The sequence below is a fragment of the Octopus sinensis genome, linkage group LG12 (assembly GCF_006345805.1).
Source record: "Octopus sinensis linkage group LG12, ASM634580v1, whole genome shotgun sequence".
NCBI classification, from domain to species: Eukaryota; Metazoa; Mollusca; class Cephalopoda; order Octopoda; family Octopodidae; genus Octopus; species Octopus sinensis.
In genome coordinates, this window is record NC_043008.1 from 21,077,224 (window position 1) to 21,104,403 (window position 27,180).

General features: G+C 37.8%; 2 protein-coding genes across 3 annotated transcripts in view; one reads left to right on the forward strand and one right to left on the reverse strand.

The window, feature by feature from the left end:
* LOC115218095 (solute carrier family 25 member 35-like) overlaps positions 1-11,106 on the reverse strand; it is a 33,562-nt gene extending 22,456 nt beyond the window's left edge. The window contains exons 1-2 of one of the 2 annotated variants that reach the window (XM_036507811.1): positions 10,990-11,106; positions 9,457-9,888 (exon numbers count right to left, since the gene is read on the reverse strand). In XM_036507811.1, the coding sequence (XP_036363704.1) occupies positions 9,457-9,870 (414 nt within the window). In that variant the 5' untranslated portion in view covers positions 9,871-9,888; positions 10,990-11,106. Of the gene's footprint in view, positions 1-9,456; positions 10,076-10,989 lie in introns of those variants that run through there. The other variant, XM_029787881.2, reaches the window with a different exon arrangement.
* Positions 11,107-15,473: 4,367 nt separating this feature from the next.
* LOC118765693 (uncharacterized protein PB18E9.04c-like) overlaps positions 15,474-27,180 on the forward strand; it is a 206,946-nt gene continuing 195,239 nt past the window's right edge. The window contains exons 1-3 of the mRNA XM_036508073.1: positions 15,474-15,557; positions 21,447-21,498; positions 24,512-24,568. Of these exons, the coding sequence (XP_036363966.1) occupies positions 21,456-21,498; positions 24,512-24,568 (100 nt within the window). The 5' untranslated portion in view covers positions 15,474-15,557; positions 21,447-21,455. The remainder of the gene's footprint in view (positions 15,558-21,446; positions 21,499-24,511; positions 24,569-27,180) is intronic.

The following is a 27,180-nucleotide window of genomic DNA, read 5'->3' on the forward strand; positions in this document are numbered from 1 at the left end:
CATGCAAAGCCATTAAAAAATCAATAGAAGTGACTTTTTGTGAATTTTCTATCCAAAACCCAATCAAAATACCCGAAACTTGATATGCCAATTGAATGCCAGCTAGCTGTATGTGATTGGTCGGAGATTTGGACAGTACTCGCGTGTATGTGCGCACGCATGCAGCTGGATGCCCTTCCTAACGCCAACCACTACGTGAGTGTAGTAGGTGCTTCTTACTTGCCACTGGCACAGGGGCCAGAGGAGGCTGGCAAACGACCACGATCGGTTAGTGCTTTTACGTGTCACCGGCATGGACGCCAGCGAGGCGGCGCTGGCATCTGCCACATTCGGACGGTGCTTTTAACATGTCACCGGCATGAGTATCTTAACTACATGAAAAGGAGCATGGGGGAATTCCATAGAGTGTACACTGTATAAACTATCAGATCACAAGAGGTGCAGTGGAATCGCAGACAAGATGTACAGTGAAAGCAGATTTTATATGTGCTAAATATGGATTTGCACAAAATACTAAAAGTGCATCTGAAATAGATTATCTCAAATGTCTGGGAGGATTCCTAAAAGTAGCATCCGTTATCTAGATGACCTAATTAGCAGTAGAATAGGATGTTCTTAAAGTATATAGTAGCTAGAGTAACAACAAGAAGGAATAAGTTTAGAGAGCTGTTACTTTTCTTGGTAGTAAACGGCCTCTCTCAGAATGAAAGGGAGATTGTATGATGTCTATGTACAAACAGAAATGCTGTGAATTTTGGGCTGTGAATGCAGAGGATATGTGAAAGCTTGAAAAAAGTGAAACAATATGTGCAATGTCATGACAAAGTGTGCATATAGGAGTGGCTGTGTGGTAAGTAGCTTGCTTGCCAAACACATGGTTCCGGGTTCAGTCCCACTGCGTGGCACTTTGGGAAAATGTCTTCTACTATAGCCTCGGGCCGACCAAAGCCTTGTGAGTGGATTTGGTAGATGGAAACTGAAAGAAGCCCGTCATATATATATATGTATATGTATATATATGTGTGTGTTTGTGTTTGTCCCCCCAACATCGCTTGACAACCGATGCTGGTGTGTCTACGTCCCCGTAACTTGGCAGTTCGGCAAAAGAGACCGATAGAATAAGTACTAGGCTTACAAAGAATAAGTCCTGGGGTTGATTTGCTCGACTAAAGGCGGTGCTCCAGCATGGCCACAGTCAAATGACTGAAACAAGCAAAAGAGTAAAAGAGTATATGACAAACTACAGACTTAAGAGAAAAATTAGGCATAAGAAGCATCAGATGTGGTCTACAGGAGAGAAGACTGCACTGGTATGGTCATGTCATGTGGATGTATGAGGACAGCTGTATAAAGAAGCGCTGGTTGCTAAACATAGAAGAGGCAGACCTGGGAAGAGGTGGGAACAAAGTGGTGAAGACTGACCTCAAGGTGTTGAGCCTCCGGGAGGAGATGACACAGAGGGACCAAGGTGAATGGTGTTATGTTATGCTTGAGAAGACCTGGGCCATCTCAGTATAATTGAAGCTCTGTTTAGCCTTCCTCCACAACTTATCTATTTTCTCCACTTCCCCCAATATAGAACTGGTATCCTCTGCATCCAACTCATTCCCTATTTCTAAGCATCTGTCACACAATTTTCACTCTGGGCACTTCCTATTCTGTCTCATATTCACTTTGTACTTGGACCTCGGATCTTTCTCAGGCATGTGTTTGTGTGTGTGTGCATAAGTCAGTACTTTTAAGTCTATATTTGGTATATGGTCACTTGCTTTGTGTGTACACTATCCATCAACACCTTTTATGACTCTACCCCACCCCCACCGTCTCCCTTTATCAGTACACACACACACACACACACACACACCACACACATATTGTCCCCCCTCCTTCTCCAAGCCCTCATTATGACTAAATCTTTCATCCAGAAAAACCTTTAATGACCCTCAAACATTTTAATTTTTATATTCTTCCCTGCCCCCTCCCCCCCCACAAGGGTCATCTTCCTTCTGGTCCCCAGCAAATAAGCACAGGTGCTATATACTACTTGCCTTCAGCTTTATTACTGTCCTCATTTTAGTGTCCTTTGTCTTAAACCTTTTGTCACACATCCAGTGACCTCTTCAGAGACTCTCTCTCTCTCCCACAGGATGCATGACAAAACAATGAAGACAAAGGAACAATGCTAAAGCTCTCCACAAAAAAAAGAAAAAAAATGATAATCCCCAAAAGTATAACAATATCTGTTTCAGCACATGATATCACATGATATCACATGATATCACATGATATCACATCAGGAATCTAGCAAAACAAATACATAAGCAAGACTTTTATTTTCTTGTTCTTTCTGCATACCTTTCTCCCTCTTTTCTTTTCTTCTCTCTCTCCATTTCCTTCATCATCTCTGATACTGCATCAGTTATTCTATCTATATCTCCAAGAACACACACACACACACACAGTTTTTTTTTTTTTGTTCCTTCTCAAGCCATGCCTGGCTCATAGGGCCCGGTTTCCTTGGCGTATAGGTTCCCCACCTGGACAGGATGCCGGAGGAAGGTGCAGGAGGAAAGATTGAGAGAAAGTTGTGGCGAAAGAGTCAGCAGAAGTTTGCCATTACCCTCTGCCAGAGCCACGTGGAGCTTAGGTGTTTCTCTCATAAACACACACACATCACCCGGTCTGAGATTCGAACCCAGGATCCCTCGACTGCAAGTCCACTGCTCTAACATAAGAGATACAGTAATATAGCAAAGGAAGGCTAACTGGGAAGATAGTTTTCGTGTTTGGCAGATGCACAGGGGTAATAAATACTGAAAATGTGCAGAAAACAGCTTCCATCACATGCTAGGAAGAAAAACTAGAAGAGTTGATAACTTCCGTTACCTAGGTGACCAAGTCAGTAATGGGAGTGGATGCTCTGAGAGCATTGCTGCTAGATTAAGAATAGCCTGGGCAAAGTTCAGGGAACTCCTACCTCTGCTGGTAACAAAGGGCCTCTCGCTCAGAGTGAAAAGTAGACTGATTGACGTATGCATGCAAACTACCAAATATGTGGCAGTGAAACATGGGCTGTGACTGCTGAGGATGAAATAGTGAAGCACAACCTTCCAATGTTGGGCCTCATGGAGGCAATGACAAGCAGCCAAGACCTTGGAGATATGCTGTGCTTGAGAAGACCCAGCAAACCAGGTGAGATGGTAACCATGGCTTATGCCAGTTCCGCATAACCGGCCCATTTAAGAGTACCCTTCAATCATTTGGCAATATACTGTGCTTGAGAAGACTTGTTGAGTCAAGTGAAATCATTGTTGTGGCTGATGACAGTAGCACCTGACTAGCAGCTGAGCTGGTGGCACGTAAAAAGCTCCATTCAAGCATGGTCGATGGCATGGCCACCTAACCGGTCCTGTGCCAGTGGCACATAAAAAGCACTCACCACACTCTTGGAGTGGATAGCGTTAGGAAGGGCATCTAGCTGTAGAAACCTTGCCAGATCAGATTAGAGTCTGGTGCAGCCTCCTGGCTTACTAGTCCTCAGTCAAACCATCCGACCCATGACAGCATGGAAAGCAGATGTTAAATGATGATGATGATATATATATGTATATATATAATTAATAATATTAGGGTAATAAAGATTTTAGAAATTTTTACTACTAGTGCCCTAGCATATAGAAAAATTAGTCAACAGACTATATATATTTCATATAAGATACAGTGTACATTTAAACACATTAAGGTTTCCATCATAGGAATCCTTTACGCTAGAAAGAACAGCTAAAGTCCAAACCCAAACCACTAATTAGGGATAAATCCCTTCGAAAATTTATCCCCAATTAGTGGTTTGGACTTTAGCTGTCGATAAACTCAGTACCAGTTGTGCACTGAGGTTGATGTGATCGACTGTGCCCCTCCCTACAAAATTCAAGCCTTGTACCTATATTAGAAAGGTTTATTTACTTGCACCCCACAGAAACAGTGTATCCTCATCACAGAAGCAGAAATATACTGCATGCCATGAACTAAATAATTTACATAACCTGTTCTATATATTCACTGTTGAACCATCTAACACATGCCAGCATGCAGAAAAGAAGTAAATCATACCAACAAAACTGATGATTTACTGTGGGAGAGACAGGAAATGTTAAAAATACTTAAGTTTCTTCAAAGTATATATTGCTTTATAGCATTCACAAATTTTGACCTTCATTAATAGTGCGTAATATGATACAATATTGCTGTTTTGTACTTTCATTTCACGCTAGAAATCTACATATGATGATGATGATGATGATGATGGTAGTGGTGATGATGATAATGATGGTGGTGGTGATGATGATAATGATGGTGGTGGTGATGATGATAATGATGGTGGTGGTGATGATGATGACGATGACTGAAGTTTTGTATTTTCTTTTTTTTTTTGTTTTCATGCCAGACAGAATGAAAATAAGAAACGAAGGTGAAACAAATACTATAGGTGTATGGAATGAAGCTATCTTGATGCATTATTTAACCATGCTTGGATCTCCGTCAGTTATGGTGATGACGGTTCCAGCTGATTCGATCAACAGAATAGCCAGCTCACGGAATTAAAGTGCAAGTGGCTGAGTACTTCACAGACATGTCATTCTTGAAATAAATAATTACATTTTAAAATATCAAAGCTACAAGATAAAAAAAATGATAAATTCAAAAGAATGTGAATAAATAAGCGTTACATTTGACAATAATCTGAATTAATTGGAAATATTAAATTTCTAAATCTCTCATAAAGATATGTACGGTGGTGGGGCGATAGAATGGTTGTATACTGTCAATCTAACGTGAACGTGACAGTAGGGGGTTACACCACCGCTGTTTAGCCCTAGGAAGCATCGACGCTTCCTGATGGCTTCGACACATTTTTCCTGTGTCCTTATATACATTTACGAAGGGGAGACAAACATCCCCCAGCAGCCAGGCCTTGGCTTAAACTTTGATATTTAGCACTGTTATTTAACCGTTTAGCATTCAGATAATTCTATGAAATATAATGATATAATGCCTACCCATTCGTATTATGAAAACCATGCCAAAACTGAATTTGCCTGTGTGAGTGCCATGTAAAAAGCACTCAGCCCACTCTACAGAGTGGTTGGTGTTAGGAAGGGAATCCAGCTGTAAAGATCATACCAAAACCGACACAGAAGCATGGTGTAGGCTCCTGTCTGGCCAGCTCCTATTAAACAGTCCAACCCATGCCAGCATGGAAGGAGGACGTTGAATGATGATAATGATTTTTATCATTTTTAATTAAATCATACATTAAGTTGTAGCTTTGAGATTTCAATGATGTGAATGTTTATGGTTTGAATGACATTGTAGAGTATGTGTGAGAGACCAGATACAGCCAGTCTGAGCATAAAACAAGTAAAACATTTGGGGCCAGATATGGCCGGTTTAAATGATAAAAAGGGTTACATATCCTCAAAACCATGTCAAAGAATAAAATAGTTTCTCAAATTATGAAAATGTACCCCTATGTACCCCTAATGGTGCATAGGACGGCTGTGTGAAGTTTGCAATAAACCACCAGTGGTACATGTGACAGTTAATGTGTTAATGTATTGGGTTGTCTGGAAAATTTGTGCCGATTTATTGTAGCTTACCTTTCGACTTATTTTAAAACATGTTTGAGTCCATAAAATAGGATTTCACTACACCTCCATTTAGAGCACAGTTTAAGCCATCTTTTTGTGGAAGAAGGTTTATGTTCCTATAACCTGTGTTAATTCTGTAACCCTTTAAAATGGAAGATAAGAAAGTTCATTTTCGGCACTTGATGCTTTTCTTTTTCCGTAAAGGGAAAAAAACCTTAAAAGCAACCAAAGAAATATGCACAGTTTACGTTGATGCTTCTTTATCCAAAAGAACTGTATGGAACTGTTTGCAAGGTTCCGAGCTGGAGATTGTAGCCTTATTGATAAAGAGCAATCAGGCAAACCATCCACTACAGATGATGACAAAATTAAGCCATTAATTGAGAATAACCCACATTGCACAACCCAAGAATTGGCAGAAAGCCTCAACCTATTAAAATCTGTCGTTCATGAGCACCTGGTAAAGCTTTGGTAATGGCTTACTGACCTTTTTCTTTCCTTTAAAAATCAGCACAAACTTTCCAGACAACCCAATAGTAAAAACATTTTTTTTTACTATGCACAGCTGAAGCTGGGATGTATCTAATAAGGCGGCGAGCTGGCAGAATCATTAGCACGCCAGGCGAAATGCTTAGCGGTATTTCGTCTGTCATTACGTTCTGAGTTCAAATTTCGCCAAGGTCAACTTTGCCTTTCATCCTTTCGGGGTCGATAAATAAAGTACCAGTTTCGCACTGGGGTCGATATAATCGACTCAATCCCTTCGTCTGTCCTTGTTTGTCCCCTCTATGTTTAGCTCCTTGTGAGCAGTAAAGAAATATATAATATATTTGTGTGCCTTTTATGCCATCAAATACAGCAGTATTAGTACAACAGGTTCTTGAGAATGTAAGAATTTAGTTATGTGATCATAATGAAAGAGAAAACAGAAGTAAAATATATTGAGTTAGTCCCCTGTATCAATAGCTTCAATGAAAAATTGAAAAAATCATATAAAAGCAGCTGCTGTTTTTAAATCTCCTTCCCAAATTATATAGACTCATAGGTCCAGTTTTCTGGTTTCTGTGGTGTATATCTTCCTCCTAGATAAGATGCCAGCCCAAAACAGGATTACTCACTTTTACAAGCTGAGTGAACTGGAGCGATGTGAAATGATGCATTTTGCTCAAGAACATAACACATCACTCAGTCCAGGAATTGAAACCACAAACTTACGATCACAAGTGCAACACCCTTAACCATTAAACCACGTGCCTCTACTGTTTTTGAAGGGCTATCATCAACTAGTTAGAATGATCTAATTCTGTCAATGTCAATTAATATTGTCTTTTTGGGTTTTTTTTGTATCAAATTAAAAAGCAAATTACAGAAAGAATCCATGTAGCTCTTTTAATGGTTGAAATCTCCAATCTAAGTAATTTGTCACAACTGTCATCACTTGTGCTTCATATTGATTGAAATGTGAACAAATATGTAAAATGTTTTATGGATAAACCAAGGTTTAGTGAAGACCGAAGTTCTGAGGCTATTTTAGATTTTATTGTTATTATTATTATTATTCTTTTCTACTCTAGGCACAAGGCCGGAAATTTGGGGGAGGGGGCCAGTCGATTAGATCGATCTCAGTACACAACTGGTACTTAATTTATCGACCCCGAAAGGTTGAAAGGCAAAGTCGACCCCGGCGGAATTTGAACTCAGTACGTAAAGACAGACAAAATACTGCTAAGTATTTCGCCCGGCGTGCTAATGTTTCTGCCAGCTCACCTCCTTATTTCTTTACTACCCACAAGGGCCTAAACATAGAGGGGACAAACAAGGACAGACAAACGGATTAAGTCCCGAAAGGTTGAAAGGCAAAGTCGACCTCGGCGGAATTTGAACTCAGAACTTAGGGGTAGACGAAATACTGTTAAGCATTTCGCCTGGCATGCTGATCATTCTGCCAACTCACTGCCCTAACAATAATAGTAAGGCGGTGAGCTGGCAGGTCGACTTGGCCTTTCATCCTTTCCGGGTCGATTAAATAAGTACCAGTTACACACTGGTGTCGATATAATCGACTTAATCCGTTTGTCTGTCCTTGTTTGTTCTCTCCGTGTTTAGCCCCTTGTGGGTAATAAAGAAATAAAAATAAGTATCAGCTGAGGGCGATCTTTCGTCTCTAGTAGACCTTTCCGTCGATTTCCGTAAAAATTTTTTTTTTTTTTTACATATGGGCTTGCGGGAACTTTTGAAGTAATATACATACATATACACATACACCGAGTAAAAAATTTCAGTTATCTCTTTCTTTCACACATTACTCTGTCTCTTCACACATACTAACAGAAGCACTTCACTTACACAACATATTGTCTGTCTCCCACACCCCATCAAACACACACACACACATGTACATCAATGCTTCACATGCACGGTAACTTCAAAAGAACTTCCCTCGTCATACAATCGCTTTCTCTTAGTCTCTTTCGCTCCCATTACTTCAAAAGTTCCCGCAAGCCCATATATAAAAAAAAAAATTGTTTACGGAAAGGTCTACTAGAGACGAAAGATTGCCGAAAGGATTGTTATTATTATCGCTACCACGCCAGAAAAAATGCGTTGTTCCATTTCGTCTGCCTCTATGTTCTGAGTTCAAATTTCGCCAAGGTTGACTGCCTTTCATCTTTGTTCGATTTTGTAACTAGTCCAATCTCTAGACGTACTACTATCCGCACTAGCTAGTCGTGACTAGTCGATCCTTACTTTGTGTTTTTGTTTTATTTACTTTGTGTAAAAAAATTATTTATTGGATCTTGTGTTTTTATTTACTTTGCTAGGTAGTCGTTGTAGGATCGACTAGTCACGACTAGCTAGCGCGGATGCGCGAGTACGCGCACCGGGACCACTCTTCTTAAGTAGTATCGACGTGTCCTGTCTTTTTGAGTGTACATGTGTTCTTGTTTACATCATGTCCTCTGGTGTTCCGTAACTGGCATACCTGCAGTTTCGTCATTAAAGATTTTGATTGTCTGGGGAGCGACATTCTCTTTTAGTACCTTATTACTTAACACACGCACCGGTTCGATTTCCACTCATTTACTTACTCATTTTTTCTAAAATTATTGTTGTGTCTTGTTGACTCTCTTTCTAAAGATTGTATATTGTAATGAAATTTTGAATACATTTTCGAGGTTACAGATTACGATTATTCTAAACATATTCCACACATACAAATGAGGGCAAAAATTCCTTTTGGTTCCCCCAGGTGTTGAAAATCATTCCCCAATTCATCTTATTTATTTTTTATCAGATTTAAAGTTATCTATACTATTCAAAACGTATTTCTGCAAAATACATTTAAAAACATGCATTTTTAAAAAAAAGTTACGATGATACAATGTCAGAAAGAGGAAAAGTTGACCCGAAAGTCCTTTAAAAGAACTGTTTAAAGTTACCAAAATAATCATAATCTACACCCTCGTAATCATAATCTACACCGGAAACGAATAACATTTAAAAACAAGTAGAAATTTTTTTAGTGTTATGAAAAAACAAAGTTACAAGATGGGGCCTTAAACTGCAGTTATGCTCTGTGAATTAGCGATCGATGAAAAATAACTTAAATGGAGTCGATATGACCGGACTAAACTATTGAAAATGACACCCCAATACGATTGCAGACCAGTAATTGAGAACTAGTAAAAGAATCTCAAATATTTAATAACTACTGTATTATTTTGTAGGCGTTGTATGAATCAAAAATATCAAAAATAATATTAAAAACATGAGAACAACGACGAAGTTAATTAAATACGATACTCACCATGTAGAATGGACTTCCAACGGCGGCTCCGATACAGCCAGCTAGGGCACCGGCTAGAACACTTTGAGGGAAACTAACCCTTCCATCCTTGCCTCTGGTAAAACCCATATTGTCGAAAATCTGAAAAGACCCCAGCCTCACGCCGTTCATGAAAAACTGGTACCAGAGTGCAGGGACCAAACCGTTTTGCAATGCAAGAAAACCATCGTTTTTAGCAATGGTGTAGAAAGCATGGAACACATGGCGATAGTGTACAGTGTAGAGGCCCTTCGCTTTCAGTTCCCCTTGCAGTTGCATGCGGGTTTTGACCACCTCCAGTGGGTTGGTGAAAAGCCCTGCACCCGACGAGGATAAACCTCCGAGGATGAATTCGATCTTGTTCGACCGTGGCTGTTGTTTTTTTCTACTCTCCATTCCGTCAACATGTGGCCCCTACCGAAAGGATAAACACACTGAAATAATGATTTAAAAAAAAAGGGCAGTAAAATAATAAAAAAAAAGAGGAAAAAATACTATTATGACAACACCAAAACGTAGTGGTAGTAGGTGGTGGTGGTAGTGACGGTCGCGGTGCGGCGGTTGGTGGGACTCTTGGTATTACTGATAGTAGTAGTAGATGGTGGTCGCAGTGCGGCGGTAGGTGGGACTCTTGGTATTACTATAGTAGTAGTAGTAGTAGTGGTAATTGTTGTAGTAGTAGTAGTAGTAGTAATAATAATTGTTGTTGTAGTAGTAGTAATTGTTGTTTGTAGTAGTAGTAAGCAAACATTTAATAACTACTAACTAAACTTATGAACGTCATCACCTCAAACTTTATTTCGAGTTTCGGTCTTTAATTTCTTTCAACAACAATCATTCATGAACTTTTTTAAGACTGTCGATGGAAAACGAAATAAATGAATAAATAAAACGAAGTTCTCTTTTTTTTTTATTTATATATAACCATTACGATTTATCGCTTAATTACGTAAGAGTTTCCAAGCTACGCATCAACGTTTTATTTTGTTCTTAAACAATGAATTGAAGTGAAGTTGTGTGACTAGAAATAAATTTTCAAACGTGTTTTTGATGTGCTCCGTCATATAAGCAAGTTAATCTTGTTATGTATAAAGTTATAAACAAAGTTTAAAACTTTTTCGTGTCAGCTTTTTGCGAAACTAAATCAAATGTAGAACAGGCGTGACTGAGACATTTACTTCTTTAGAAAAACATGTATTAATTTTTTTTTTCTTTTTTTGTCCGATCGGCTAACACCCAGGATACGTGGCGGGACAAATAAAATACAATATTTAGTGGTGGCTCGAGGGATTTTTGTTTCGTGGAGAGGTTTATCTTTTTACTTGCGAATTGTGACAGTACTCATGACCTGTAAAGATATTTCTATGATTGGTGGGAGAAAAATAAGAAAGTGGCCTCAAACTGCAAGCTGGGTGTCACACAACTCCGTTTCAGATACCCAAGCAAAATTGGAATGGTTTTTAAACTGGGTTTTAAACGGGGCAACAGGTTAGCTTACTACCAAATAAAATTTACCTAAGCAGAGGGGATACGAATCGAACCCACGCTTCCGAAATCACTGGTACTTCACTCCGCCGACTTAGAACACTTTGAAACAACAAGAAGGAAAAGAGTGTGGAATGAAAATCAACGCCAGCTGAACTAATTATGATATTATAAACCTAGCATGGTTAATGCAAATTATTTTTTAATCTTCAGCTTTTTTTTTTTTCCTTAAGAATGGAGGTTGCTCTCCCTATATCATTGCTTAAAACACTTTACGTCTCTCTCTCCCTCTCCTATATGTAACAGGGTCACGTGTACCATACATTATGTGTATACATACATACATATATATATATATATATATATATATATATATATATATATACAAATGTGTGTGTGCGTACATAATATATATATATATAAAACTGAGGGTGGGTGTGTCTGTCTGTCTGTCAGTCTGTTTATCTCTCAGGCTGTGTGTGAATCACTAAAACTCGAGACCTACCCAACCGATTTCATTCAAATTTTACACATGCATTACTTAGTGTCATGGACCCAAAAATATTTTCGACTTCTTGCCTGAGCAATCTCCTAGACTGGTTCTGTATTACGTGTCAAAAGTGAAACAATAACATCTATATTGTAATGTGATATAATATTGTTTTACTTTTATTCTTGCACTTTTAATTCTAATGTGATAACACATCTTATTTTCAATTAACAGTTACTAATTATCGTAGCAGTTGTAACGCTGCAAGTATTTACAGTTACATATTAACCCTTAATGCTCGAAATGAGGAGTAGATAGACAGCCGACAACTGATGAAGGGTTCTTTCTCTGTGTTTACTTGTTCTGTACTCCATTTTTTATGTATATAACCCGTTTGTTTACGTATTTCATGTTGTTTGAACCGTTGATGTCCTGTACCCATATATGCATGCATATATATATATACATATAAAATACAAACTGGGACAAGATCGCAAAACATCCAACTAGATATATGTGTGTGTGTGTGTGTGTGTGTGTGTGTGTGTGTGTGTGTGTGTGTGTATGTGTGCGTGTGTGGAGGCGCAATAGCCCAGTGGTTAGGGCAGCGGATCGTGGTTGTAGGATCGTGGTTTCGATTCCCAGACCGGGCGTTGTGAGTGTTTATTGAGTGAAAACACCTAAAAGCTCCACGACGCTCCGGCAGGGGGTGGTGATCCCTGCTGTACTCTTTCACCACTCTTTCTTCTGTTGGCCTGCTCGCTTAGCCAGCGGGTTGGCGTCATTCAAAGACTAAAATAATGCGAACGCATTGTGACCAGCGATGTGTAACAACATCTGATGGTCTGGTCGGGAATATATATATATATATATATATATCGAAAGGAAATGAAAATTAAAAGAAATTTTCCCTTCCAGTGGCCTAGTGTGTAAAAATTTAGTCCAAAGACTAAGTGGATGGTGAATATGCTCTGGAATAATCATTTAAAGATGTTTTTTTTACATGTTGTTATTGTTTTTGTTGAATAAAATTTGTTGAAAAAAAAGCTGTATTAATTATGCGCCAACCCAATACAAATGTATGCAAGTACACACTCATTTGACTTATTTATAAATTACTCACGCGTAAGGTTTTCTGACGGCCGGTCTGGGTGCTATAATACATTATTGAATAAACATAATACAGATGAGAGATTAAAAGTCATGAAGAAATACAAGGTGACTGTCTTATAAGTCAACAGTTTACATTCGTAAACAATAGGGTTATGGATTCAGGAAATCAAACCTGTTACACAACATAGAAATAAATGAAACGGATGAAAGATGAACAAAACATGAAGTTTTAAGGAAATATTTATTTTTACCATTACATCGAATATGCCTTACCTCGACGGGCAGATGATAAAATCCTAGAGCATACGAAGTGAAAAAAAGGTAATTTCGGACTGTGTGTTCGTATTGTAGTAGTGAACCATAGAAAAAGATATGGTAATGTGCAGAGAAGACAAAGTGAGTTAGTGAAACTGAGAGGTTGGGTTTCATAGCTGCTGACAGTAAATTTCATTTCTCCATTTGACCATTATCTTTAGTAGCTGCCTTGCTTTGGATCAGGATTCTAACGTTCTGTCCCCGTAACTGATGGTAACTGTCTCTGACTCGAGATTGTCATTCATTAACTAACTGATTGAGTTGTCACGAACCGACTAACTCATTTGTCACCAAGCGACTAGCTGATTTTTGCTTGGGGTTCTTGCTTTTATAACTATCCAGAAGGATAGGCATATCGTTGAGAACAATAGATTTAGTTGGTGGTCTTGTTATCTTAATTCTAGCTTTTGGTGAAATAGAAGAGGTTAGAAAGGTCAAGTGGTGAAGACATTATTTCGGCCTAGCTAAGATATCTGGAAAATGTAAAACTGCTGTCACTGGAAAACTATCGTTTTACCGTGAGAAAAGTTCTGCTGAAATGTTAATTTAAATGTGGCTATGGGGGATCGAATCCACTTCAAAGGATAAAAGGTAAAGTCGATTTCAGCGGAATTTGAACTCAGAGCGTAAAGACGGACGAAATGTTGTTTAACATTTTGTCCGGCATGCTAACAATACTGTCAACGCGCCGCCTTAATAATCCTTTTTACTAGGAATTTGTAGGGAGGGAGATAGTCGATCACATCGATCCCAGTATTTGACTGATACTTAATTGATCGACCCCGGTGGAATTTGAGCTCAGAACACAAAGACGAACGAAACGCCGCTAAGCATTTCGCCCAGCGTGCTAACGATGCTGTCAGCTCGCTGCCTTAATAATAATTATTATTATCCTTTCTACTATAGGCATAAAGCCTGAAATTTTTGGGTTGGAGCTGTGGCTTGTCGATTAAATCAGTACTTGAGTGTTACTTTATTTTATCGACCCCCGGAGGCAAAGTTGACCATGCCAGGATTCGAATTCAAAGTGTAAAGAGCTGAAGCAAATAATACAAAACACAATTGACGCTCTTTCAATACACTGTTTAATATTTTAGGTGTTGTTGTTTACCCCCAGATTATTTCTGATTAGCCAAGCGTATATTTAAAGACATTTCAACCGTGACTATCCCGCCTTTGGTGGAGGGATCTATGTAGGACTACGTTATCCAGTGAGTCCCTATCTAATCACTATATATATATATAAAACTGAAGTTGTCTGTGTATGGCAGATTTGGTAGCCTTCAACTAACACTATCTCCTCCGAGACCCTGCGGCGCAGGTTGACCAAAATTGAAAGTATGATAGATGAAGGCTTGCTCTTCATTCCGTAGAAGAAAAAATTCAAATCGAACCATGTTAACACCAAAAATTATTTACATGAAAAAGGTGCTTTTTTTCTATGAAAATCCCTATTTTTTAACGATTTTTTGACTGCTGTGTCGCCATTTTTCGGTGTATTTCAACCAGAAAAATGTTCACTTAAAGAGAATAACAAGCGACAGAATGCAAAATTTTTACTTTTCAAAAATTCCAATTCTAAAGGGTCGAAACAAACCCGAGCAACGCCGGGCGATACTGCTAGTTTTAGATAACGGTGAATTGGGTATAATTTCTAGTAGGTCGTGAGACAGCGTAGACGTCTATTTAATCATAATGGTTTCCGATTTAGGCGCAATGCCATCAGTTTTAAGGGAAAGGGGTTAATCGATTACATCGACTCCAGTCTTGACTGATACTTTCTATTTTATGGCTTTTTGAAAGGATGAAAGGCAAAAACGACTGCAGCGAAGTTTAAACTCAAAACGTAAAGAGCCATAATTTTATATACAGTTCCAGACAAATTGTCCGGCAAGGTTAAAACACGAAGTGTCTCGGTTTTCTGGAGACATCCTAAATATACGTAAAATATATTATAAACTACGAAAAATACAGAACTGAATTGTATTTAAGAGATTCAAATTAATATACTTCAAAAGCAGGGTCTGTTTGATATTTATTAATCGACTTAAACTTCTTAAATATATCATACAGCACCATGTATACAGTAAAATGCTTATAAACGAAGAAAACTAAAGAACATGATTTTTATTTTACAGATGCAGGCACAAATTAATACAATTCAAAAGCAGAACATGTTCAATTTTATGAATCCACTTTATGAAATAAAGAACAAACTATTTTTAGTATAGTGTATGCATATTAACCAACTTCAAAGACAGAATCAGTTTTCCCAATACAAACATTGCACGGCATTTCCGGATATTTGGAAATTCCGGGTTTCTGGAAACCGGATAAATGTCCGGTATCGTATATTACAATATGCAACGTACAACGTACAACAAAAATGGCCGAAAATGAAAAAAAAAAGATTCGGCTGTTTCCGTATTTATTATCGATACGTATTCATTAATGCAGACGACTTCTTTTATAACTTTCTTTTTTATTTTAATCCTCAAAAATACATTATGAAAGATCGCATGATATAAACTACAATGGTATTTTCAAATTTTATTAAAATTTAAAAAATACGATAAGCAAAATATCCCGATAGATATCGCTGAGACGAATTGGACATTTTGGAAAAGATAACAGTTACTGTTGTTGTTTGATATCAAAACTTTGTGTAGAGAAGAACTTTGTGTGAGTGTTTTATGGTGTTTATTTCACTGTTATACGTTCGATCGAAATGATAGGCAAATAGACGATCTATTGTTTAAATATCGGTAAAACCATTGTATGAGATTTTTCTCTTTAAATCTTTTAAATCTTCATTTTGCTACATACAAACGTACGTACACACATGCATGCATATATATATATACACATACATACATACGTACATACACACGTACATCATACATACATACATATATACATACATACATCATACATGCATATATACATACATATATACGTACATCATACATATATACATACATATATACATACATATATATACATACATCATACGTACATACATACATACGTACATCATACGTATATATATATATACATATATATATATACATACATACATGCATACATCATACATACATGCATACATACATATATATATATATATATATATATATATATATATGTACATCATACATGCATACATTCATACATACATCATACATCACACATACATATATACATACATCATATATTCATACATACATACATACATACATACATCATACATACACGCATGCATACATACGTACATACATACATACATACATACATACATACATACATACATACATACATACATACATACATACATACATACATACATACATACATACATACATACATACATACATACATCATACATATATACATACATACATCACACATACATATATACATACATCATACATACATATATATACGTACATCATACATATATACATACATACATACATACATACATACATACATACATACATACATACATACATACATGCATGCATATATACATACATATATACACATATACATACATACATACATACATACATACATACATACATACATACATACATACATACACACATACATACATACATCTAAACTTATACGTACATACACCTACACATGTTTACATACACGTATACACATACATATATACATACGTGTGTGTGTGTAATATTTTATATAAATAACAAGTATTCAAATGTTTTAATACTAAAGCATTTCGGGCGGAGGTAACGAATACGCACACCACCCGTTTTTGGTGTAACCCTAATCCTAACATTAACTCTAACCCTAAACCCTAATCCTAACCCCTAACACCGGATGTGTGTATTCTTTACCTTCACCAGTATTTCGTGTACTGAGTCTTAGTTTTTCTCGGATTTAACCCACGAACACACACACACATACACACACACATTCATTATACATCATCATCACTATTTAGCGTTCGTTTTCCATACTGGCATGATTTGACAGATCTGGCGAGCTAAAGGATTGAACCCACCTCTGGTATCTATCTGATTTGTGATGGTTTCTACGGCTGGATGCCTTTCCTAACGCCAACCAACTTTACTGAGTATACTAGGTACTCTTTATGTGGCATCAACACCAGGCCATGCTGGAGCACCACCTTTAGTCGAGCAAATCGACCCCAGGACTTATTCTTTGTAAGCCTAGTACTTATTTTATCAATCTCTTTTTGCCGAACTACTAAGTTACGGAGACGTAAACACACCAGCATTGATTGTCAAGTGATGTTGGGGAGACAAACACAGACACAAACATATACACACCCATACATATATATATATATAAGTTACTTGCAAGAGAAAGACCCCTCAACTGAGGAAGGTGGCATTGTGATAGGTTATGAGTGGTTAGAATAAGAAAGGGGGTCACGAACAAGTGTCTTGCTGTAGTGGTGGTACATGGATACTCAAGTTGGGGAAAAAGAGAGGCATTTTGTCTAAAAATGCAAAGCTATACCACATCAATAATGTCAGTGCTTTCATCAATCACAATGGAAAAGGCCGGAAGAATGTAGGCGCAAGAGTGGCTGTGTGGTAAGTTGCTTGCTTATCAACCACATGGTTTCGGGTTCATTCCCACTGCGTGGCACCTTGGGCAAATGTCTTCTACTATAGCCTCGGGCCGACCAAAGCCTTGTGAGTGGATTTGGTAGACGGAAACTGAAAGAAGCCCGTCGTATATATGTATATATATATATATATATATATATATATATATATTATATATATATATATATATATATATATATATATATGTATGGGTGTGTATATGTTTGTGTGTCTGTGTTTGTCTCCCCAACATCACTTGACAATCAATGCTGGTGTATTTACGTCTCCGTAACATAGTGGTTCGGCAAAAAGAGATTGATAAAATAAGTACTAGGCTTACAAAGAATAAGTCTTGGGGTCGATTTGCTCGACTAAAGGTGGTGCTCCAGCATGGCTGTAGTCAAATGACTGAAACAAGTGAAAGACTAAAGAGAAATGTATTTTATTTTTGTTAAGTTAGTTTAAGTTTTCAGGCATTATATGTTCTGCAATAGTGTTCTTTGATAATGGTGCATCTGAAAATAAATGCTGTTTTTGAGACCTTAATTGTACATGAACCATCTAGTTGAACCATCTAACCCATGCTAGCATGGAAAACGGACGTTAAACGATGATGATATATATAATATATATATATATATATATATATATATATATTATATATATATATATATATACACACACATATATACGACAGGCTTCTTTCAGTTTCCGTCTACCAAATCCACTCACAAGGCTTTGGTCGGCCTCGAGGCTATAGTAGAAGACACTTGCCCAAAGTCCCACGCAGTGGGAATGAACCCAGAACCATGAGGTTGGTAAGCAAGCTACTTACCATACAGCCACTCCTGCGCCTTGATTGTGAATTATGATAGCCAATTCATCACAATTATTTTGATCAAGCAATGTAGCTTAACACAGAATAATTAGCTAACTGAAATTAACACTTTCAACATCTACCAAGAATCATTCACTGGAACAAGCAACTGCATACATTATTCTGAAAATAGACTCCATTCAAAACCCAGAAATATAAAGATCACAGCCATACTTAATCCAGTATGTGACATGATTTTATCGTTTATCTTTTACTGGTTTTAGTCATTGGAGTGCAGCCATATTACAGCACAGCCTTAAAAGGTTCACTCAAACTAAATAACCCCAATATATATATATATATATATATATATATATATATCTTATTTATGCCTGATACTTATTTTATTGGTCCCTTTTGGTGAACTGCTATGTTACAGGAATGTAAAAAAAATAACAACCATGGTCAAGCAGTTTCAAGTGGTGATCTTACGGTACAAGTTTCATAACTGCCACGTGTGTTTGTTTACATTTGAAGAAGAAGATCGTAACTCTCCATAAAGTTTTTTTTTTATATATGGGGGGTTCAACATCATCATTGTTCAACCGTGGTCGAGACAGTGGAATTTACTATGCTATGCCAGACTTCACGGTCCATCATAGACTTACGGAGGTCCTGTTGCTGGATGCCTGTATCCCTGGAGATTACATCAGGGTAGGAGAGTGTGCGCCCTCTGGTATTGCGAGTAGATGGCTTCCAGAGGAGAAGAGTAGAAATTGCCTCGTTTTCAGCTCTACAAAAATGGGGGTTCAGGGTTTGGGTTAGGGGTGCGAGAAAAGGGTTTCTTTTTTCTTCAGAAATGTAAACAAACCCACATGGGTTTATAATTGGCAGTTATGGTACTTTACTGTAAGATCGCCGTTTCAAGTCAGTGGGAACCCAACACCAAGCTACACCCACACACTTTCACATATACAACAACTTTCAATAATTTCCATCTACCAAGTTTAGTAGTTTAGTTGAAAATGACCATTATCTCAAGCAAGTGGAAATATATTTCACAAGAATCAAGAATGCACATACTTTCGGGAAGGAAGAATTCATTTAGTTGTGTGCTAAATTTTCCTTTGACTTAATTTCTTTGCAATAATTTTATACTCTGAGAAATAAGTATTGGCTTATGTTCATTAAACTGGTGAAGTTCTGTGTTAATGGGTGAAGTTTTATAGACATTTGTTTGCTTGGTGATATTATATAATGTGTGCTGTGCTGTAAACTTTGGGTCTTAGGAGAATTGAAGTTAAAGTTGGATACACTTAAGAGAATCATGTTTGTTATGTGTTAAGCTGATCTGATAGGATTAAGCTTATACTTTTTATAGCTGAATGTTAATAACTCAGTCATGTAATACAATGCAACTATTTTTAGCTTCATTTTCTTACCATCATTATATAACGTCCTCCTTCCATGCTGGCATGGGTTGGATGGTTTGACAGGAGCTGGCCATGTGTTTTGGCAAGGTTTTTATGGCTGGATACTCTTCTTAACACCAACCACTTCGTAGAGTGGGCTGAATGCTTTTTACATGGCACTCGCACAGTGGTGGTGGTGGTGGTGGTGGTGATGGGGTCAGTTTCGGCGTGGTTTTTACTGCTGGATGACCTTCCAAATGCCAACCACTATACAGTGTGGACTGGGTGCTTTTTAAGTGGCACCTGCACTGGTGGGGTCACCAATTATGGTGCTAAACTAAAAAATTTAAATGCAAACATCCATAATTAATTATTTTTGTCTGATAAGAATGTAGGAATAGTCCAACTGAAGTTTTATAATGTTTGCTTGTCATATAGTTATTGTCAAACATAACTCATTGTCCTATCTTTACTAGTTTAGTAACTTTAAGCCTCCCCCTCCTCCTCATCATCATCGTTTAGCATCCGTTTTCCATGCTAGCATGGGTTGGACGTTTCGACCGGGGTCTGGGAAGCCAGAAGGCTGCACCAGGCTCTAGTCTTATCTGGCAGAGTTTCTACAGCTGGATGCCCTTCCTAATGCCAACCACTCTGTGAGTATAGTGGGTGCTTTTTACGTGCCACTGGCACAGGTGCCAGGCGAGGCTGGCAACGGCCATGATCGGTTGGTGCTTTTTACGTGCCACTGGCACAGAAGCCAGTCAAGGCGGTGCTGGCATCGGCCACGTTTGGATGGTGTTTTTTATGTGTCACCGGCACAGGGATCACAACTACAATTTCCATTGAATTTTGATGTTGATGTACTTGACTCAATAAGTCTCCTCAAGCACAGGGTCGAAACAGTGTTTCTTTACTTGCCACCTGCACAGGAGTCAGTCCACTGGCACTGGCAACAGCCTGTTTCTGTTTATTTCTATGTTAAATCAAAGTAAACCGGTTAGAATTCTAATTTAGGTACAAGGCTGACAATTTTCAAGAGGACAAAATTGAGGCAATTACACCTATCTATAAAATAATAACCCTATTTTATCCACCCTGGAGGGATAAAAGACAGAGCTGACCTTGAAAGGATCTGGACTCAGAATATAAAAACCGGAATAAATACTGAAAGGCATTTTCTCAATGCTCTAACTATTCTTCCAATCATCTACCCTCAGCACCAATCCAGTACCGTTCCTCTTTTACTTGTTTCAGTCATTAGAATGTGGCCATGCTGGAGCACCACCTTGAGGAATTTTTTGTCAAATGAATCGACCTTAGTGTTTATTTCTTTTTAAGCCTGATGTTTATTCTGTTGGTCTTTTTTGCTGAACTGCTAAGTTACAGGGACATAAACACGCCAACACCAGTTGTCAGGCAGTGGTGGCAGACAAACACAGACACAAAGACACACACACACACACACACACACAATGGGCTTCTTTCAGTTCCCGTCTATCATATCCACCCACAAGGCTTAGTCAGCTTGAGGCTATAGTAGAAGATAATTGCCCAAGGTACCACACAGTGGGACTGAACCACCAACCATGTGGTTGGGAAGCAAGCTTCTTACCACACAACCACACCTAAATTTTATGCATAACACACCAGAAAATACCAAATTCTAACTCAGTATATGCATAAAAATATTAAAAAATTTATTTAATTCATCTAATGTAAAACAGTTTCTTTTTCAGGTTGGCAGCATGACGGATTCTCCTGAGCTAGATCAACTCATACAAAATTATGGTATGTTGTCGTATTTTCCCCATACTTTAACTAACATTTTAATAAATACTGATTTCAAATTTTAAAGAATGGCATATTCTGGACTACATCCTTGTTAGGGTGCCTGACAGACGAGATGTACAGTATGTTTGTGTTCTTCGTGGGGCTGAATGTTGGACTGACCACCGCCTAGTACGGGCAAAAGTGAAATTAGTCACAAAACATAAAATCCGGGCTGCAGAGATTACCCTGCCTAAAAGACTGATTGTTGATTGTCTTTGGTGTAATAGGGTGAAGTGAACTTTACGAGAAGAAATGAATGTTGCAGATATTGGGGAGGATTGGCCGACCCTTAAAAAGTCAGTTTATGATATAGGCAAGAAAGTATTGGGATTGATACAAAGAAAGCATCAAGATTGGTTTAAAGAAAATGATGAACATATAGATGATTTATTGGCTGATAAAAGACGTACTTTGTCACAGTATTTGTCAGCAAAGCCACAGGAGAGGGGAGTGTTGCATAGGGAACTCAAGGATCTAAAATCATGTGTGAGGTGGAAGCTCTCTCAGATAAGGGATACGTGGTGGAGTAAGAAGGCTGATGAGATACAGGTGGTGTCGGATTCCAATAACACAAAGCTGTTGTATGGTCTCTTGCGAGAAGTTTATGGATAACTTCTCTGATGACACCACTTTGAAGCAGGGATGGTAAAGAACTTCTTCGTGATTCACAAGGAATTCTGCGAAGGTGGCGAAAACACTTTGATGAACTTTTGAATCAGCAGTCTGTAGTTAGTGAGGATGTTCTCAATCTCATCCCTGGATTACCTGTGAAGGCGGCTCTTGCGGAACCACCAAATTTGGAAGAAGTTGCAGTGGCTGTCTCAAGGATGAATAATGGAAAGTCTCTGGGCATGGATGGCATACATGTGGAGTTGTTACAGCATGGTGGTGAGAAACTTCAGAAGCAACTTCACTCTTTGGTAGGATATAGGCTAGTAAATCTGTACCTGATGACTGGAGAGATACAGTGATGGTGGTCTTATATAAGGGAAAGGGCAACAGGAATGATTGTGGTAACTATAGGGGAATGTCATTGCTTTCTGTCGTAGGAAAGGTATTATGCAGGGTACTACTGGATTGTCTGCTGAAACACGTTGCAGATTGTGTTCTTCCAGAAAGTCAATCTGGTTTTCGTGTGGGACGTGGCACTGCTGATATGATCTTTTCACCTAGACAGCTTCAGGAGAAGTGTGTGGAACAGGGTCTGGATTTATATTAGGTTTTTGTCGATCTGACAAAAGCCTTTGATACTGTTAATAGAAATGCATTGTCGAAAGTCCTCCAGAAGCTTGAGTGTCCTGAAAAGTTTCTTGCTTTGGTTAGGTCTTTTCATGAAGACATGAAGGGTAGGGTTAATGTTAGAGGGAAAATGTCGGAGCCTATGTAAATGCAAAATGGAGTGAAACAGGGGGATATTCTATTTGCCATATATTTTGTGATGGTTTTCTGTATTGCATTCAGAAACTGCAGATATGGTGTTTACATCCATTATCGAACCTCTGGCACCATATTTAATATCAAGCGCTTTGCTGCAAAAACAAAGGTATTTACCTCTATTATAAGAGACCTTTTGTATGCAGATAATTGTGATCTAGTAGCACACACAGAGATTGATATGCAACGCATTTTGAATGCATTCTCTGATGCTTGCACTGCCGTAGGATTGACAGTCAGTCTTCAAGAAAACTGTTGTCATGTACCAAGCTGCCCCTGGTAAACAGTATAATGAACCAACTATCTATGTGTATGGTAAACGACTTGTTGTAGTCAATCAGTTTGTCTACTTGGGAAGTACTGTTAATAGATATAGCAATTTGGATAATGAAATTCCATACAGAATTAGGAAAGCAAGTGATGCTTTCGGAAGACTGGAAAGGCGCCTCTGGAATCGGCCAGATATATGCAGAAAGACAAAGATAAAGGTGTACAAGGCATGTGTGCTCTCTTCTCTTCTTTATGCCTGTGAAACATGGGTTACATATCGATACCAACTTAAGCAACTGGAACATTTCCATCAGATGTGTCTCAGACGTATTAAGTGGGAGGATCGCATAAGTGATCTTGAATTATTGGAAAGCTCTTGGTGTGAAAGTATAGAAGCTCTTGTGTTAAAGCAAAGGCTCAGATGGAGTGGTCATCTGGTCAGGATCAAGGATTCAAGGATGCGAAAACAACTCTTTTATGGAGAGTTAGCTAAAGGAGAACGACCTCCACACAAACCAAAAAAGAGGTATAAGGACTTGCTGAAGGCTTCCTTAAGAGATGCTTGCATCTCTCCTGACACATGGGAGGGCATAGCTATTGACTGTAGCTGGTGGAGAAGGATTGTGCACGAAAAAATATCAAGTTGTGCATGAGAAAGTAAGGAGAGATGCCAGGAAGGGCATCACTGTTGCACTTCCAGATGGTAAGTGTCTTCCGATGATGCTGACATGCAGTGTCTGTGCAAGACCCTGCCTCAGTAAAGCTAGACTCAAGAGTCATCTTCGTAGTCATAAAGCAAGATAGATGATTGACAACCAGGCCACTGGTGGTGGTGTTACACACCATACTAATCATATCTGTTGAAGGGAGTGTAATTCAGTGGGAAGACTTAAACGACATCCAAAGGTACATGAAAACCAATTGCAAATACAGCCGACTATTGCTGGTAAAGGTTTTAGCTGCCAATTCTGTACAAGACATTGTAGATCTTTAGCTGGGCTAAAAAGTCACATTCGATCACAGCATCGTTAACAATTAAGCCTCGTGCAATGGCCATACTCAATAACGAGGGGGCAGCCATCATGTATGTATGTACAACTACTTTCCAGAGTGTCAAAATTTTATGGCATTATTATAGAAATGATTTTGAATTTCTATTATATGAAATAATTGCTATTTTGTAAGGACTACTGCACTAACTCTGTTTGATATTTTTCTTTTCATGTGGATGGACTATGCTTATATAATTATTGTCTGTATCTTTCAGAGTTTGATAACGAACAATTTCTGAAATGCATTGAAAGAGAAAATCAACTGATTAAAAGTAAGTAAAATCTAAATTTCAGTGTTTGGTTGTGGCAGTCCATGTTTCTTACTTTCAGTATCATAATATATCAGGTGGAAAGAAAACAAAAAATACAAGGTGTATATTTAAAGGTTGAATAAGCAAAACCAAAGACTCAGTTTCTCGTGTGGTATGGAAGTTCAAAGTTTTGCATGAGAGATTAACCCATTAGTAACCAAATTTTTTTCTTTAATTTATTACCAAAAATTTTTTGTTTTTTTACAAATTTATCTGATACTAAAAATATAGAAAAATTTTAATTACAATATTTGAAAGACACTCCAATCTTAATGACTAACTAAAGATATCTCAGAAAGATACAGGTGTTGCAGAAATATGATGGATTATCCTTCTGGTACTAAAAAAAAAGAACCCTGGGTACTAATGAGTTAAAGTCTGTTGAAATACTTGGTACTTGTTTTAATGGTCCAATTGTTCGAATAGAAATAATGCAGAAATATGGAAGTGAGGGATGTAAACATCATAGAAGTGGAAACCAATTTTATTTTCTACAGCAGGAAGCCATCCCATTAACCCTTTCATTACTGCATTTATTTTGAGATGCTCTGTGTTTCTTCCTATTATTTTAAATATAGCAAAGAATTTAGTAAAATAACATCGTTATCATTAAGCTAGTGTTAGGAATTGTGACTAAGATTTGGCAAAAGATTTAAATTCAAAACAAGACATTTATACTAAAGAGCCTGAGTCGGTTTCAGCCGGGTTGGTAACGAAAGGGTTAATGGTTGTGTATGATCAGAGTGAACCAAATGAAAATTAACAATTGACTTGGTTTATTATATATGAATACAATAATTCAATTTTAATGTGTGTGTGTGTGTGTGTGTGTGATTTTTTTTATATAAGCAAATATATATTCACTTAAACACACCCTTTTTATAATTGTAAAGTAAATATAAATATTTGATACAGATATGTTAAACTAATTATTTGCTATAGATAAAGTGCAAAAATATATGGTACAGACACACTAAAACCAGAAATTGTGATATATCATAATAATCCATTATATCTATTAAGATTAACTTAAAGTAGTATATCAAACTTCAAGAACATGGTAAGACATGTTGACATGTAAACCTGTATTATACACGATTGTATATTTTGGTTGCAAAACGAAATGTTGTGGTCTTGCCAGCAGATAGTATATACCTACCAGCTGCCAGGAATGTGGTTCATGAGCAAATTGGTCTAGTCAGTTGTGTTAAACTGCTAAACCTAGTGGGTTTGTAAGCAATGTTTTTGTGGATTGTTGTTGAGTTGGATGTGGTGCTGATGAATGGGCAATAACCCTTGAAATATGTACGTACATCCATTACCTATGATTGCTTTGTTTTCATAGATGTATTTCTTTACGAAATGTCATAACTTTCAGTGCTGATTCTGAATTCTATAGAGATAAACTTCAAAGTCTGTTATAGTCATCCAAGCAAAGCTGCCAGTGTAAAAGATAGCTTGAGAAACAGGAGCAAATCTAATGATTAACAAATACAATAGTTTACAAAATTATGGTGATGGTGGTGATGATGATGATGATGGTGGTGGTGGTGGTGGTGGTGGTGGTGGTGGTGGTGATGATGGTGATGATGATGATAATGACGGTGATCTTTTCTACAAAAAGCACTAGGCCTGAAATTTTGGGGAAGGGGACTACTAGTTGATTACATCAACCCCGGTGTTTCACTGGTGCTTAGTTTATTGACCCCAAAAGGATAAAAGGCAAAGTTGACCTTGGCAGAACTTGAACTCAGAACATAGTGATGAACAAAGTGCCACTAAGCCTTTTGTTCAGTGAAATAATTTTTGTGGGTCAAGTTCTGTAGCAGTAACTGATCTTAATATCACACAATTTTATCAATGCCAAAAAGTTAATAGACAAACTTAAAAGGCGAAGATACCTTCTTGAGTAATACCAGCTCATAAGGGTTGGTTTTTCTGATTTCATGGCATATATATTACTCACCTGGATGGGATGCCAGTCCATCACAGGTTTGCTCCTTTTTGTCAGCTGAGTGGACTGGAGCAACATGAAATGAAGTGTTTTGCTCAAGAGCACAACATGCCTCCCAGTCTAGGAATTGAAACCACAATCTTATGATCATGTATCCAACACCCTCACCACTAAGCCGTGCACCTCCACAACAGACAAAATTGGTCATACCAGGATTTGATCTCAGAATACAGAGGGAAGGCTCAGTAGTAACAAGAACAACCATAAATCAATGAAAGCCGCAATGAAAGCCTATCTCTCTTATCAGTTCTATTGACAAATCATTTCTTCTACATGCTTCTAACACCCTTAATATTGACAGTATAGCTTACTGCTTCTTTACACTCAGAGTAGCTCATGTGAATAGCGCCTTTAGACTATCATCTCTTCAGCCCCATGAAAGAGGGTTTGAGAGGCAAACATTATTCCAGTGATGAAGAAGTGAAAACTGTAGTGAAGAAGTGGCTCAAAGAACAGTCAACAGAATTTTATGGGGCAAGGATACATGCTCTCATTCAAAGGTAGAACATTGCTATTGAGAGAAATGGTGACAATGTTGAGAAGTAGGGATGTGATCCAC